At 34.2% G+C, this 16,555-nt stretch overlaps 1 protein-coding gene across 1 annotated transcript in view; it reads right to left on the bottom strand.

Moving 5' to 3' along the window:
- MDGA2 (MAM domain containing glycosylphosphatidylinositol anchor 2) overlaps positions 1 to 16,555 on the bottom strand; it is a 912,048-nt gene that overhangs the window by 524,925 nt on the left and 370,568 nt on the right. Inside the window, exon 2 of the mRNA XM_025295819.3 lies at positions 5,827 to 5,966. Within this exon, the coding sequence (XP_025151604.2) occupies positions 5,827 to 5,966 (140 nt within the window). The remainder of the gene's footprint in view (positions 1 to 5,826; positions 5,967 to 16,555) is intronic.

Genomic DNA, 16,555 nt, shown 5'->3' with positions numbered 1-16,555 from the left:
TTAATACATACTGAAAGTATATCAATGGGAGTCTTCTTCTAATAATAAAAATACAAAACCAAATCATCAATGTCTATGTAGTTATACAACACTTCTACTTTAAAAGAATCACAGCTATTTATTTTAAAATGATCCATGTTAACTATGTACAATACAACCAATAGATCCTCAACTATATATTGATAGGCAATAGTGATTTCCTTCTATCTTCTGAAAATGCCCTGATCATTTTAAAAAGCTTATTTCATGTCAACTGCTGTAATAAAATAATGATTATGTTCTCATAACTCATACATATTATATTTTTCTTTGAACAATGCAGATTTCAAAAAGACACATCTAATTTCAAACTTCCATGTGATCTGTATATGCAATAATTTTGACTTTGCTTTGAGATCCATTTTCCAATCACCCTGGAGATCCAATTTTGATTATGAGAGGCAAAACTGTTAAAACCAAACAAATCCTCAGTTGGTATTTATATAGGAAATCTCCATCACATGACAATCCTTGCAAACTTTCAATGCATAGATTTAATTCAAGTGCACAACATTTTTTTCAAGAGGAAATAAGTGAGGACATTATAATCTACAGCCATGCCAATTATATTATATAAAAGTCTTAAGAAATAAAAGCAGAATTTAATTGAGCATCCTACCTTGGCTAGTGACATGTGGTTTACCTGTACAAGTCTTCAAGAAAAGTAGAAGTACAATAATCCTGAATCAGAATTAAGCAACATTAGGTCAGCAGCAAGGAAGCACAAACTAAGCTTAGGTGGATAAATATGCTAGCTCCTCATGAGGTTTGAGTCCAGAAGACAGGTACTGTCTTATCCTGGAGTTGCCTCAGGAAGGAAAATCTGAGACAAGAGATTACAGGTAGTAGTTTATTTTCAGAATTAATTCCAGGGAAGCAAAGTAGGTGACTGTGAACAGTGACACAGAGAAGGAGAAAAACCAATAAAACAAAGTGTTATTACGCTAGACATTGCTGAGAGTGACTGGGGCTCCATTCTTCTGGGACCCTCCAAAGAACCATGTAGAAGAAGAATGTGTTACAAAATCACCTGACCAAGGGGGCAGGTATCAGCTGGATCCTACTTCCTATTGACCAAAGAGCAGCTTTTCAAATAGCAATTAGCCCTATGCTGTAGAAAGTCTAGTCTTGTTCTAGAATCTAAAGGTTTCTGCTGTGACTCTATTCTTAGGACTCTAATAAAAGATCCACACATTATCCATAAACAGCATCAAATCTTCTAGATCATCATGCTTGCGGAGCAGGCAAAATGATGTGTTATAATCAATATAATGGACTAGTATAATGTTACGTAGATTATGAAGATGCTCAAGTTCCCTGTGCACTACAATGTTACACAGAGTGGGACAGTTCATCTTGAGCTAGGGCAGAACTGTGCAAGTGCCCTGCTGTCCATCTCACATAAAAGCAAATTTTAAATCCTTCTCCTTGAGAATTGAAAAGCGGTCACTTATCAGATGACTAGCTACATACTAGCTAGTATCAGAAGTGTGTCAATTTTTTCCAGTGTAGACACAACTACTGGCCCAGACCACAGGTAGCTCAAAATACATGAGCTAAATCCATGCTTGTGACCGAGCCCAACTTGAATGAGAGAGTAAGAAATACCCTACCTGTTCTATTGGGTTACCTGCAATTGAGTAGTGATGACAGTAATAGTTTAGAATTATTAAGTTTATAGAAAAAATATTATTTTGTATTGGTAATACAATCAGAAATACGATGATGACTAAGTATTTACTTTTTGCTAGGCACTCTGCTAAATGATCTACGTGTATTATCTCATTAAGTACATTGACTAATGTTGCTTTTGCAAGTATCTGGAATTGTCTGATAAATGTTTCTTCTAAGCATCAGGAACTGTTTATGGAATTAAACAAATGATGAACTCTGAAATAGCTGTAAATAAATTCAGCTCTCCTCAGGAAGAAAAATGACCCTTTAAATTCATGAGGATTTTTATTAAATGTTAAAAAGTCTTTGGTTAATGCTGATGTACTGGGCATAAAAAGTATCAGTACTTGTACAGTATATTAGTGTTGAACCAAAAGAGTATTTCTATAGTCTATATTAAAAGTAATAGTAACAAAACTATTTGAAGGCATGATATTAATGATCAGAAAGGCTATAAGAGCTATCTCCTAAACAAGCTATGGGAGTACATTTTCCCCACATAACCATGAACTTAATAAAGATGTATATCATCAGGGGGTGAGACTTTCTGTGCGTATGTGTTTGTGTCTATGTGTGTATGGGGAAAACTGTGAAGGTAGTTATTGATATGAAATTTGTGATTAATAAATTTTTGGATATTTCTCCTAGACCTTCCCATATCCTATCCAAAGATATACTGAAAAAATATTGTTTTTTTCAATAAAGTTGTTTCAGCTGGACAGTCACTCACCCGATACAGTAAACAGATCCAGTCTGTTAAATATCCTATTGTTTAAATCATTTATAGGAGAACTGTATATGTAATTTATTTATTACTGGTTTTATAACATTAAAAGAGAAGAGAGGAAGGAAAGACGAAGAAGGAGAGAAGGAGAGAAGGAAAAAAGGAAGGAAAAAAGAAAAGAAGGGAAAAAAGAAAAGGAAAATTAAGAGTGTAATTAGCTGAATTCTGAAATTATGAATGTACAGAGGTACAATAACACTAGGTTGGTAGATTTATTGACAAACCCTTGTCTCCATTCTTACTTTTCCATATATTAATATCTTTATAATAAGCCTTTCTTAAATGAGGAGGACTTAGTTCCAGTCCTCGCAAGCTAAGAAAAGTTAATTAACAGAGATGCAAAGGCTCTGCAATGCATTAAAACACAAAAATAGTGAAATTTATTGAAATGCATCTAATTTAGACTACATAAATGCTAAGAACCATTTCTAAAATTTGCTTATTTCAAATATGTTCAACAGTAGAGACCAAGTATAAATTACTTAAAATAATAAAAAGCCAGTATATATTTTATTATGTGCCATCTGTTTATATGTACATATGTAACATATGTGCATATATTTTTATAACCTGCTTTTAACTTTTGAAAGGAGTCAATGTATAGATATGATGGTTACCATTATTGTATTATATAGACAGGAAAACTGAGATGCAGAGAGCAGAGAGGTTAAGGAACTTTCCCAAAATTACGCTAGTAGTCAAGAAGGATCCTGGATTATACCCAGGCAGTCCCACGCTCATAACCACTGCTATGTACTGAATTTATTCACTTATTTTAAAGAAATTTTACATTGCTGCCTTAGAATACTTGTGGAAATGGAAATCCTTATGACTCTCATTGCCAGAGAAATAGGTAACAGATTAAGAAATCTGAAAAGTGAATGAGGAACTTCTCTTTTTCACTGCATTTCCAAATATTATCATATTCAGATTAAACAAAGGAGTAAGAAAACCTTTTCAGGTTCATGGTATCAGCCGAGAAAATTCATCCTGAGAAAACCAGCTGCCAACTGCACGCCCTTTAGTGTTTGGACAGGATGTGAAGGCCCAGCTGTTTTGTCAGCCTTCCTTATACAGCTTGTTGACAAAGAAGAGGCCTAGTTAATTTTCCAGAGATGCAATATAAACTGAAACTGATTCACCTGCAAACACCTGAATTGCTTCTAGGAATGAAGAAATAATGATCCCAAAATAATACATTTTTAATAGGATTAGAATACACTGAAATGATTCCAAAAATGGAATTTATCAGGAAAAATGAACAAGGCAATAATCTACTTCTGTTTTTCAGAACTTTTTTTAGATTTCTCAGAGCTCAAAGATTCCTTCCAGATTGCTGAAGCATGAAAGGGAAGATGTATGGAGAAAATAAGAAATGTCTGAAACTGAGGGAATGTAAGTATGAAGATGGAGCAGAATAGCTGGATGAATTAAAATGTAAGTTGTATTTTTAGTTCAGAATGTGCAGAATCTGGTACGGTCATTGTAAGAATAAGGGGATCGTCAGTGAGTATTCTCTTGTGTCTTCTTTTAGGTTTACTTGGACATTCCTGTTTTGATTTCAACTTTTTTACTCTGGAATTTTTATTCTATGCATATACATTAAAAAAATAATAACAACACTGAACTTTCTTTGGGATAATATTCTTGAGTTAATGGTATCACTTTTTAATATAACTAAAATTATTTTAATTGGACTACATTATTTTCTATACAAATTTTTAAATAAAAATGCTATTTAAATATCAACTTATTTACCTACATCATGTTTCAACAATTATTGCTTCGGGGCTTGTGTATTTAGTTTGGCAATCATTTTTTTCTACCAAATCTAATTCATTGGGTCAAATTTTCTGTGTATGTATGCTCAGTTTCTCAGTCATGTGTGACTCTGTGACCCCATGGCTCCTCTGTCCATGGAATTCTCCAGGCAAAAATACTGGAGCAGGTTGGCATTTCCTACTCCAAAGGACCTTCCTGATCCAGAGATCAAACCCACGTCTCATGAGTATCCTGCACTGGCATGCGGATTCTTTATAACTGCACTAACTGGGAAACCTCAAATTTTCTATAACTCAATTTTATTGAGACAAATTTATTCTTTAATAAATTTTCAGTTCTTAGAAAGTATCATAATTTGCAATTTTAGCCACTATGGATCTTAATATTTTAAAATAATTTTTAGATTACTTTTATTGTTTTCCATATTTTCAAATATGTTTATAAAACATATTTCACCATTTCAGTTTACTCATGGTCTCATCAATCCATTGCTTCATTCTATAAAGTTCACATGCTTATTTTAATTTGCTCTTCAGGGTCAAAATGGCAGAGTCAAAACATCCTTGAGAATTAAAGAGTAAACGATGACAAGACCAAAAGACAAGATTAAAATGATGGGAGATTTTATAATCTTCACACTGTTCTTTACTTTTCCCTGTACAGTCATGTGTTAACTGGAATTTTTTTCTGTAATACAAATAAAAAATATAACTTTGTCTACCAAATGAGACTTCTTTTTCATAACAGTGTTTGTGTTGAATAACAATCTATATTTTGAACCAGTCAGGTTAAATATATGACAATAATAACTGGCAATTAATGAATAAAACATCCTGATAATTTTGGATATGAATTAAATCTTTAAATCACAGATACATAACCTAACAATATTATTTCCTATCTAAGCGCTTTTTTCACTTGTACAATTTTTTTTTCTTTGCTCATTATTTATCACTTTAGTGCCCCTTGAAAGTCTCAATTTCTGTTCCTGGTACTTAACTTGTAAAAGCTGTAGCTGCTGACTCTGAGAACCTGAATTCACACAGCACCTGCAAACATCTGTTTTTCAAGGTTTTCTCTGAATATAATGACTAGGAATAAGGAAAGTACCTGTGACCTCGTGCATCACATTTTTAGAACAAACGCCTCCTCCACTGCAATTATGTCATCATGAAATCATGTTCCACATTCTAAAATAAACTCATTGCCATATGAATTGTTATCTGACAGAGATATTTTTGCAGTTGTCTTTTTTAACAGCTTCCTTAGACTAGTGTCTTTTAAATTTCTCACAATACTAAAACAAAAAAAATTTTTTTGTCTATTCTACATGTTTACTTAAGCTTGAATGTTCAACGATTGCTACCCTTATCCTACATTGCACATATAATATGGATTTCACATACACACACACAAACACATATACATTTTTAGCTAAATCGTCTAAAATAAACATATATATATATATATATATATATATACTTTTTTTTTTCTGATTTGCAAGACAAGTCAGAGAGTTTTCCACAATTTCACGGTTCAGGACTCACCTGTGGACGTGGATGTCCCGTGACTAGACAGGTCAATTCCAGGGTTTCCCCTTCCCGTATAGTGTAGACCCTTTCTGAGTAGCGCTCCTCTTCAATGTTACAGGCCAAGCCTGAATGCACAATACGAACCGTGGGGGGAGCTGTTGAATCAGAAAGAAGATACGTAAAAAGATAAATAAACTGTCATCCAGTGAATCATCATGGTTGTAAACGGCAATTCTTATTAGACTTTAGCTCTGTCAGATCCATCAGTCTTAACACTTTGAACATCCTCAAGGGATTAAACATTTTGCTGGACAGAAAGCTTCAAATTTATCTAAAAGTCGCCAACACATTCTGAAAATGGAAAATGGGAATAGGGTGCTGAGGAAAACTGGTGATTCAGGAAATCACCATCATTACAAGACCTGTAATAAAACTTGACTGCTAAAATGTGATAGTTCCCCTCATCTCTGAAATATAAAATTTAATTTGGTAAAGGATGTTGTCCAAAGTCTATATAGTAGTAGTAGTCGTTCAGTCATGTCCGACTCTTTGCAATCTCACAGACTGTGGTCCCCCAGGCTCCTGTGTCCGTGGGATTCTCCAGGCAAGAATACTGGAGTGGGTTGCCATTCCCTTCTCCAGAGGATCTTCCTGACCTAGGGATAGAACCCAGGTCTCCAGCATTGCAGGTAGATTCTTTACCGTCTGTGATACAGGGACTATGGTGGTGAAAAAGATCACTCAAAGGAAAAAGTAATCTAAATTAAAGACATTTCCATTTTTCTGTTAATGTTCTAAGTCCTGTGTTAAAACTAGGAAGCTAAAGAATAGGAAGATTTAGCTGTCAGAAATTGAGTATCAACTTAGTTTTCAATATTTATAGACTCCTATATTAATATGAACAAAAGCCACTGGTGACGATCATAGATCACTGAGGCCTAAGTATAAAATTCTGACTCAAGATAGACTTAGTTTTCATGAAATTGTATAAATTCCTAAGTACAATTTCTCCTACTTCAATGCTACATGGGCCTATAAAACTTGTCTAGGACTCACTGACTTACTCTTTGTTACCCTAGGGACTATATAGCCCACCAGGCTCCTCTGTCCATGGAATTTCCTAAGCGAGAATAATGGAGCAGATTGTCATGTGCTAAGAATTGAACCCATGTCTCCTGCAGTTCCTGCATTGCAGGCAGATTCTCTACCACTGAGCCACTGGGGAAGCCCATAGGAAACCCATTATATGCAAAAACTCTTTTGGTCCTGAGAAATACTTAGATAATAGGATAGGCTTCTTGCCATCAAGGAGATTACTGTAAGTGACTAGCTTCAAATTGGAGATCATCCCCATTTGTGAATTCAGCAATTTTGTTTGTAATATATTTGGAATAGAGAAGAAAAATTTGTTGTGATTGGAGAAAAAGCTTTGTCTGTATATAAGAACAATGATCTCAAGAATTTACTGATAGCAATCTCAGCCTCAACAGCAGTATTATCAGCAGAGACTGTAGTTGCTTAAAAATTAATATGACTATATTTGGAATTTTTTACTTAACATTTAAAAGATCATGAATATTGTTAAATTTACAGATAAATTTGGTGATTTATGGAGGAAATAAGATTATTATAAGTCCAACTTATAGGAAATTTTCTTTTGGGACAACCTATGTTCTGAAAATAAAAAAAGAATAGTTTCCAATACTAATACTTTGTTTTACATAACAAGAATGTATAGAATTCTCCTAGAGTTTAAGAGCTGAAAAGGGCAAAGTTTGTTATTGTTCTTAATTTCAAACTGAAAGACAGAGAAGTCTGCTTGTAAATAATAGTAATAAAACAACCAGTTATTTCCGTTTTCTTTCTGGATATCCAAGCAAAGTACTGTTCTTCAACCTTTAAATGCAGGATCAAATTTAAACTTCAATTTAGATACATAATATTAGAAAGCCACTTATTTTTAAACATCTGTCACACAACTGTATACATATTATGGAGGTTAACAAACTGATGACAATCAATTAACACTTTCAAAATATAAATAGAAAATTGTTAAGGAAGAAAATAGAGATTCATTACCTTGAAATATATTTCTATGCCAAATAAAATTCTAGCCTAACAATTGATAGTTCACATGTTTATTAATATATCTAATTATATAGTAACATGGCATCTTTTCTAGATTAATTTACAATGTTATTTTTGCTTTATATCAATGAATAGTATTATTATTTTAAGGATCATCCTTCCAAAGAATCATTATGCAAATAAGTAGCTTTATTTTAAAAGTTTAAATTATACAGTAAGCACACTGTCTTCATCTACAAGGGTTAATTTTCTGCTATTTTCTTCCATATTTTAACACATTCTTGGAAGAGGCAATTGCCTATATATTGAGCCTTCCACCCATCTTATAGGAGGGGGAATATTCTACCAAATTATAAGTGTTAAAGATGTACTTTACCTAGTATGCATTAAAATATATAGTCAGTACTTCAGAAGCTCAATGATAATGTGAACATTTTGGAAGCTCCCATGAACTCTTTTGGTCTGCAGAAAGCTCAACTGAAAGGTCTTAGAATTCATGCAGGTCAATGATCTTATTTCCGAATTATGGAAGGAAAGTCTGAGAACATCAGGTGACCTGGCAACAGGATTGCAGCTAGCTGTGGCCTCAATGAGACCAGGACCACCGGTTCTAGGCTTTCTTTACTAACTCATGCTATTAATTCTATAATATTAATAGAATGCTATTAATTCTAAAAGTCAAAGCACTTTTAAATAACTCCTAAACTATATCTAGACTAGACTAGGGGGTAAAAAAAGATTGAGAAAAAGTTCATGAAGTAGTTACAGCACCATAACTAGATCAACAATATTAATTGTATAATTGTTCCAAACCTAGCCAGTGTAACATTGTCACAATTTTTGTCCTGTCTCCAATCCCTAAAAAAATCTTATGATTTCCCAAACAATATGTCGTAACTTCTTTTTTCATTATGTTGAATTTTGCCTAAGAAGGACTTCCCAGGTGGCGTTAATGGTAAAGGATCCACCTGCCAATGCAGGAAACATAAGAGACTTGAGTTTCATCCCTTCGGGAAGATCCCCTGGAGAAGGAAATGGCAACCCAGTCCAGTATCCCTGCCTAGAAACTTCCACAAACAGAGGAGCCTAGGGGGCTATAGTCCATGGGGTTGCAAAGAGTCAGACACGACTGAGTAACTAAACAGCATGAAATTTCACGGAGTCCAAATCACCCTACATGGCATTTAGTCCCCCGTAAATGGGCCACATATTGACTATTCAACATGAAATATCACTTCTCTGTATCATCAGCCCAATATCAGTGGAAAATTAAAGAACACTGACGATTCAAGTTATTTGATCATGATGTTCCCCCATATAGAATTCCCACACTGATCTTTGGACCAATGTTGCGAAAGCTTCTTGAATTTCTTAGCAATGATTTTCTTCTCTTTTTTACCAGGAAATGTGTATTGCCCAGTGATTCTCCTTTTTCTTAACATTCTAACTTGATAAGAAGCACATCATTACAAGAATGAACATCATTTTGAGCATCTGTTCCACATTACCTAATTCAGAGCACGGAGTAGGTATTTAATAAATAATTCATAATTTTTAAGCATATATCACTATAAGGACTCTAACCTCCTATTTTACAAAAATATCAACTATTAGAACACTGAATTTGCCTACTTTAAATACAAATGCAATTTGCAGTACTATATCTAAAGCAAGACATGTTTTATCCTCTGCCTTGTTAGACAAAAATCTTAACTCATCATCCTTATTGGACTAAGGGTTATGATCCCCTTTGCCCTATAGAGTCAGCAATGAATTAAAATGTTAAAATATTGCAAGAGACTCATATTCATCCAAATTTGCTTGCAGTAAACCAAATCCCATTACATAAAATCATTCCTAACACTAATTCTATCAACTCCCTTAATCTGAATAAACTGGCTTTGGGCTCAAGAGGTCAGCCTAAAAGGACAAAAGAGAAACATTCTCTTATCTTGTTAGAGTATACTTTTCAAAGTCATACCAAATTCTCTCTGTATTCTGCTGGAGAAAGAACACAAATAAATTCCCCAATGGCAATAGCAAAAGCATATTTTAGCCTTTTATCTCATAAAAAGACTTTCAAACATATATTTTTTGAGCAACTGCTATAGATGAGGCATGAGGCTATGTGCTAAGGATACGAAGATTGATGCTATGAGCGGTGCCCTCTATGGCCACAGCCTATTGTGTTTTCAGCCTATTGGGTCTGACCAATTTGTATACATACAGAAATCATTCAAAAATTACAATTGAACAGAAGAGTTATCTAACAGAAGAAAGTGAAAAGTACTACAACAGGACAAAGCAGAAACTGACTAAATCTGCCTGGGGGATTCCGACAGGTTTCAGGAAGCCAATGACATTTAACAAGGTTTGGAAAGATACATGCAGTGGAGGCAAAAGAGGAAGAACATTCCAGAGAAAGGAAATAGTGTGTTCAAAAGCATGTAATCATGTCTTTTGACATGATACTGTCTGCAGTGTTCAGGAAATAACTACATGAAAATGTGATCCACACAAATTTATAATCTACTCAAAACCTCCAGACCAGTGCCACTCTCTCAATCTACCCTAATGTCTCCAGGCATAGGAAAGAGACCGTGGGCCCTGCCAATGGAAAAGATGGGAGAAACCTACGTGAGAGTTCTTATTAGACAAGGCTTGAGGACTGATTGATGTGGGAGTGAGGGAACATGAATTCAGATATCACTGAAGTTAATATTTTGGTTAAACAGGTGAAAGGCTTTTTTTAATAAAAAATATTCTCTTGATCAGTAGGGGCTCCACATTATTCACAGTTGGGACAGACTTAAAATGAGGGGATCTGAGCCCAAATAATGGAGTGCTTTGTAAGAGCGAGGACTTAGACATGCTGTGTTTTTGAGGGAGAAGCTTTTTCCATGTTCCTGAAGGATATGCTGCTATTAGCCATTAATAAGTTTCATAATAAGAGTTTTCTTTCCTCTAACAACTTCAAGCAAGAGTATTGTACTTTTGCATATCCTTGAAATCCCTGGTCCAACTATTCTCTGGGAATTCAAGTTCCAGTAATGTCGTACCACTTTGCTACACTAGTTCAAGGTAACTTGGGGTTACTGAGTTACTAGTTTAAAATACTATATAAGTCTTCTCCTCCCTCCTTTTTCCACAATGATTTCCCATTCAAATTTTAAATTAAGTATTATGTCTACAAGCATGGGGCTTCCCTTGTGGCTCAGACAATAAAGAACCTGCTGCAATGCAGGAGACCCAGGTTTGATCCCTGGGTTGGGAAGATTCCCTGAAGAAGGGCATGGCAACCCACTCCAGTATTCTTGCCTAGAGAATTCCACGGACAGAGGAGTCTGGGGTCACAAAGAGTTGGACACAACTGAGTGACTAATATTTTTACTTTTCTCTGAGTATATTCTATAATTATCCCTCTTCTTGGTGACAATTCTTTTGCCTGATATCTTTCTCCTTAGGCTCATTATATCAATATATATTTAATATAACAAATTCAGATAAGGAAGCGGAGAATATGAAAATTTGGGAGAGGAGGTGAAAATTTTAGTTTTAGATGCTGATGGTGAGCTGGCCAACAAATGAAAAGTTGCTGCTTGATATAAAGATTTAGAGCTTTTAAATGGTAGCTGATGTTTGACAGCAATAGAATAGATGCAATCCCTAAAACAGAGCACGTAGAGTGAGAAATTAAGAGAATAATGATAAAATCATAAGGAATGTGAATTCTTGGTACAGAGCTGGCGTGGATGTGAATATGGATACAGTGAGGCCAGGAAAGCAGACTCAGAGGCAGAAGGATTACAAATAAAATGTAATGCTTCAAAAGTTACACAAAGAGATGCTTGAGGATGGTAAATTGTCCAAAACTGTCACTTACAACAGATTTGGAGGTGCATAAACAAAAGATCACTGCCAATGATAATTAGGAAGGCATTGGGAAATTTCAAGTGAGGCTGTAGAACAACAGGGGGAAAAGATGAAGGAGGTGAGGTTTGAGAAGGATAAAAGTCTTCCTGGGTCAACCAAGCTTCAGGCGAAAGGTAAAACTGCTTTGAGGTTTACCCATATGTAAAAAATGAGGAAGCATACAATTAAGCATTCTAAAATACTATACAAATGTCTCAGGATTACAAAGACTATTTGCATTGTAAGAAACAAACCATAATGTCTGTATTTCCGACATAAACTGTAACTTTTAGCCATACTATACTATTTTTCTACTATCTTTCATCATGCTTATAAAATTAATTTTCCCTAAAATCTGGCTTTCTTTATTTTCTTTCCTTTTTTCTTATCTTTCTGCTCTTTTACAAGTTTAAATCTTGTAACTTTGGTATCCTATATGCAGAAATCGCTCAAAACAGTCTAATCTTTACTCCAAAAAAAAAAAATCAAAGTTAATCCTCACAGCATATAAATATGCTTAATCTCTCCCATATTAAAGACTGGAGACAAAACATTTATCCTCTCATTACAGGTCTCCTCTCATCTTTGCTTTACAGCCTAGTGATTGGAACTAATGGTACCCACTCTATGCCACACTTTGCATGTTTTTGCAATCCTCAGGCCATAGCAGTCTGGCACCAACCCTATCTTTTGTGTTTATAAAAGAATAAGGAAGAAAAATAGAAAACTGTTTTCTTTGCTCAACTGCTAATTTTTGTCATTATTTCGATCCCTTATATCTCCTTCAATCTTAGTTTGCCTGCCTTCATTTCTGCAACTATAAGGATCTTTTGAAATTACACATTTGTCCTACCCTTCAAAATAATATAAACTATTATTATATCCCACTATTATTCTTACAAACATGAATGTAAGCATATATTAAAACATGCAGATAGCAGAATATTCAATTTCTATGTCTATTACAATAATTTCTGCAAAAAATAGTTAAAATCCTTCTGTCACTGTCATTTAAATAATCCCAAATAGGACAATATCTTGATATATAAACATTTTGCAGATTATTTATAATTGGCTTTTACTCATTTGGTTGTTTTTAATTAACTACTATTTTAGCATCAGAGTGAATTTATTTTCCTTTACCCTTATCCTTCATACTTGGTTAACACTGAATGCTTGCCCACCATTTTTATCTTTAATATGATGAGTTATAAAGTGAAAGTACTAAGATCATATTGATCATATTCTGGATTTAATCAAAAGATCATATCTACCTCAGTATGACTTTGGTGAAGGCTCTGAATATGAAAGGTTTTGAATATTTTGTATAATTTCTTCAGCACGTGTTGAGCAGCATTGTTATAAATTAATTGAGCTGCCTTGAGAAATTCTGCAAAGCCCAGAGTAAGGTAAGAAAATTAAACCCTGAAGCCTCTGGTTCTAGAAAGAAGCTATTAATTTTTCCTAAATAACAGAGGTTTATCTGATTTTTTAGGTTAATGTTAGTCAAGAATTTAAAGCAAAGAGTTTATATTTTTAATTAAAAAACAAGTTATCTGTTATATGTAATAGATACTATTTAACAAAATGAAGAAAGTTTGTCATTAAAGAAAATGACAGTAAATAACAATGTAATTATGTTCATGAAAGTTTAAAGTTAAACAGAAAAGAACACAAGCAATTTAAATTTTAATATTAAAAACAATAATAAAAGCAATAATGTTTTGTGTAAAAGAATTATCTTTTAATGTAATCTTAAAGCATTCTTGAATATAGGTGCTAACTTTACAAAAAACTGAGTGTGTGCCTGCTAAGTTGCTTCAGTGGGATATAGCTATTTGCAACAAAAAGCTGAATACATAATGGCAAAATATTAATCTAAATCATCTTCTACAAAATGACATATTTGATTCTTATGTGTCTTAAATGAAACAGTATAAAACTTATAAATATTATTAAATTAAGGTTTTTACATTAACAACTTCAGATTTCATCAGAAATAACCTTTTTGTTTTCATCTCAAAACATAACCTATAATATAAAGCTAAAACTTCAAAGACTCTTGTATGTTTTATAGATACAAAAAAAAAAAAAAGTTTCACTGAACCTATGGTTCTTAACATTCTTTTCAAATACAGCATTTGACAACCTCTGATATGTGTACCAGAGAGGAACTGTGGGTCCCTAAGTCTGACATACATAGCCATCCATGCTTCTACATGGATATTCCCAGCCCAAGCCATTCAGCCATTCATTATGTTCTTCCCAGTATTTCCCAGGAGAAATATACGACCTATATGTAAGCAATATTTGAAAGCTTATCAAATAGTTCATTAAGCTTGTATTGTATTTACAAAGGACTTATGTGAACTAAGCTTTGTGCTACAACTTAAGGTAAATATTGTGGTGAACTAAGCTTTACCTAAGAAGGTGGAAATGTGAGATACTATGCACAAGTTCCTGTTTCTATATCAGATCCAATGCCAAATCGTGAAATGTCTCCAACTAAAGACTGAGTCATGTTTCTATCTAATCAGTAAATTTTAGTAGGAAAAACAAAAACAAGAAACAAAAAAACAAAAACAACTACTCCAGAAATTTTGGGGGCTAGGGCATAGACTATAAATACAAAAAAAAAAAAAAGGAAAAAAAAATGGCAAAGACAGAAGGAAGACTCCTCTTGCTTTTATGGTACCATTCTGTTACATGCTTTGAGTCATCTTGGAAGCATAGTGAAGGAGGCAGAGAAACTATTATAATGCTATGAGAGAGAACAGCATTTAATCTTTAAAACCGTGGGTAAGTTTTACCCCCTCTAAATCAACTTCGTGATAAGGCTTCCTCTTAATAATGTCTAAAGTTATATATCATGTGCTCAGTGAACCCTCTAAAGTTCTTTGAACCAAATCTTTCTGATTCATCAATTATCACATCTTATGAGATCAGGACGCCTGAACCCACAGGTACTAATTACATCATTTTTAAACACTCTGGACTGAAATGTATACTTAAATGTACTCACCTCCTCTAAAATTAAGGGCATTTCAGCTTTCTTGGAAAGAACTACAAAGCCCCAGCAAATATTAACTAAAATGAAATTAGTATCATCATTGTGCTCTAACTTTAATCACTATTTGGTTATTTAGAGACCACTATTATTTCTTTCAGTCTAACTCATCAACAAAACAAATGATATTTACTAAAAAATATGCCAAAAATGAAAACTTCAATTTGCTTCTCCAAGAGTGGCAACGGCAGACATAGGATTTTGAGTATCTGGCCTGCTGACTTCCCTATTGTTTCTCTCCATTGAGTAATGACTACTGCTGTGTGTGACTAGCCCCAAGAAGGACAAGTCCCTCAACATGTTACAAAAATGCCTTTGAAACTCCAGCACAGAGGAATCTGTGTGGTAATGACACAACCCAAAGTCTCCTTCAGAACTAAAGGGAAGAGCAATTATCACAAAGCCATAATGATTCCAATCCCACCAGGCAATATTCATAGACTAAGAACTCAGCAAACGCCAGACACTTGTGCAAAGCTTGGTATTTTTTGACACATTTGGTAGTTCTTTCTAAATCCCTAAAATGTGTATTTTAAATATACATTTGAAAAAATAAGACATCTCCATTGAAGGTTAGTGAATATTCAAAGATTAGTTTCATCTACAGTTGTCTTCCCTAGGTCGGGAAGATCCCCTAGAGAAGGGAAAGGCCACACACTCTAGTATTCTGGCCTGGAGAATTCCATGGACCGACTGTATAGTCCGTGGGGACGCAAAGAGTCAGACACAGCTGAGCAACTTTCACTTTCACATTCACAGCTGTCTTTCTCTAGAAACAAATTGTGTTGTGTGTATTTATATATATGTGTGTGTGTGTGTGTGTGTGTGGTTGTTGTTGTTTAGTCTAACACTTTCATAGATATATATATATATATATATTTAACACTTTCATAGATACATATATATATATATGTACACACATATATATGTATGTATGTATGTGCATGTGTGTGGGTGCTCAGACGTGTCTGATTCTTTGCAACCCCATGGACTATAGCCCACCAGGCTCCTCTGTCCATGGGATTCTCCAGGCAAGAATACTGGAGTGGGTTGCCATTTCCTCCTCCAGGGGATCTTTCTGACCTAAGGACTGAACCATTTCTCCAGCATCTCCTACATTGCAAGAGGATTCTCTACCGCTGAGCCACTAGAGAAGCCTATATATGTACGTAGGTATGTATATAAATAATGCCATGCTGCATCCTCATTTTTAAAGGATAGACTTTATGTCTTTAGAATTTAGAGGAAAACACCAGAATAAAAAAAATAATTATCAATCATTTATATTCCCAAAGACAAAGAGTATTTTTATTAAATTAGTTGGTACCATAAGAGATAAAAGTAAAAACATTTTTATAAACCATTAAATGTGAAACATAAGCACTTATTAGTAAATATTATCACTCAACTTCTAATTTTGTACTTAAGCTTGAACGTTTCAAAGAACTATACACAGGAGAACTGAGGAAATGCCCACAGTTTCTGTTCAAACAATTTAATTTCCATCTATTTGAGGATGAAATTTTGAAATTGACCTTTTAAATATCTCAGTGGTTCACCTCTATGCAGTGTGAAACAGCATTCCCCAGGAAAGCTCTTAGACCTGTCATCTCTCCCACACCCCTCTCATCTCAGGTCAGGACCTGGCGTGCTCACTTTCCTGCTCAATCACCTGTG

Source organism: Bubalus bubalis, chromosome 11 (genome assembly GCF_019923935.1).
Source record: "Bubalus bubalis isolate 160015118507 breed Murrah chromosome 11, NDDB_SH_1, whole genome shotgun sequence".
Taxonomy (NCBI): Eukaryota; Metazoa; Chordata; class Mammalia; order Artiodactyla; family Bovidae; genus Bubalus; species Bubalus bubalis.
Note: the sequence above shows the minus strand (reverse complement) of the source record. Positions and strands in the feature narration are given on the sequence as shown.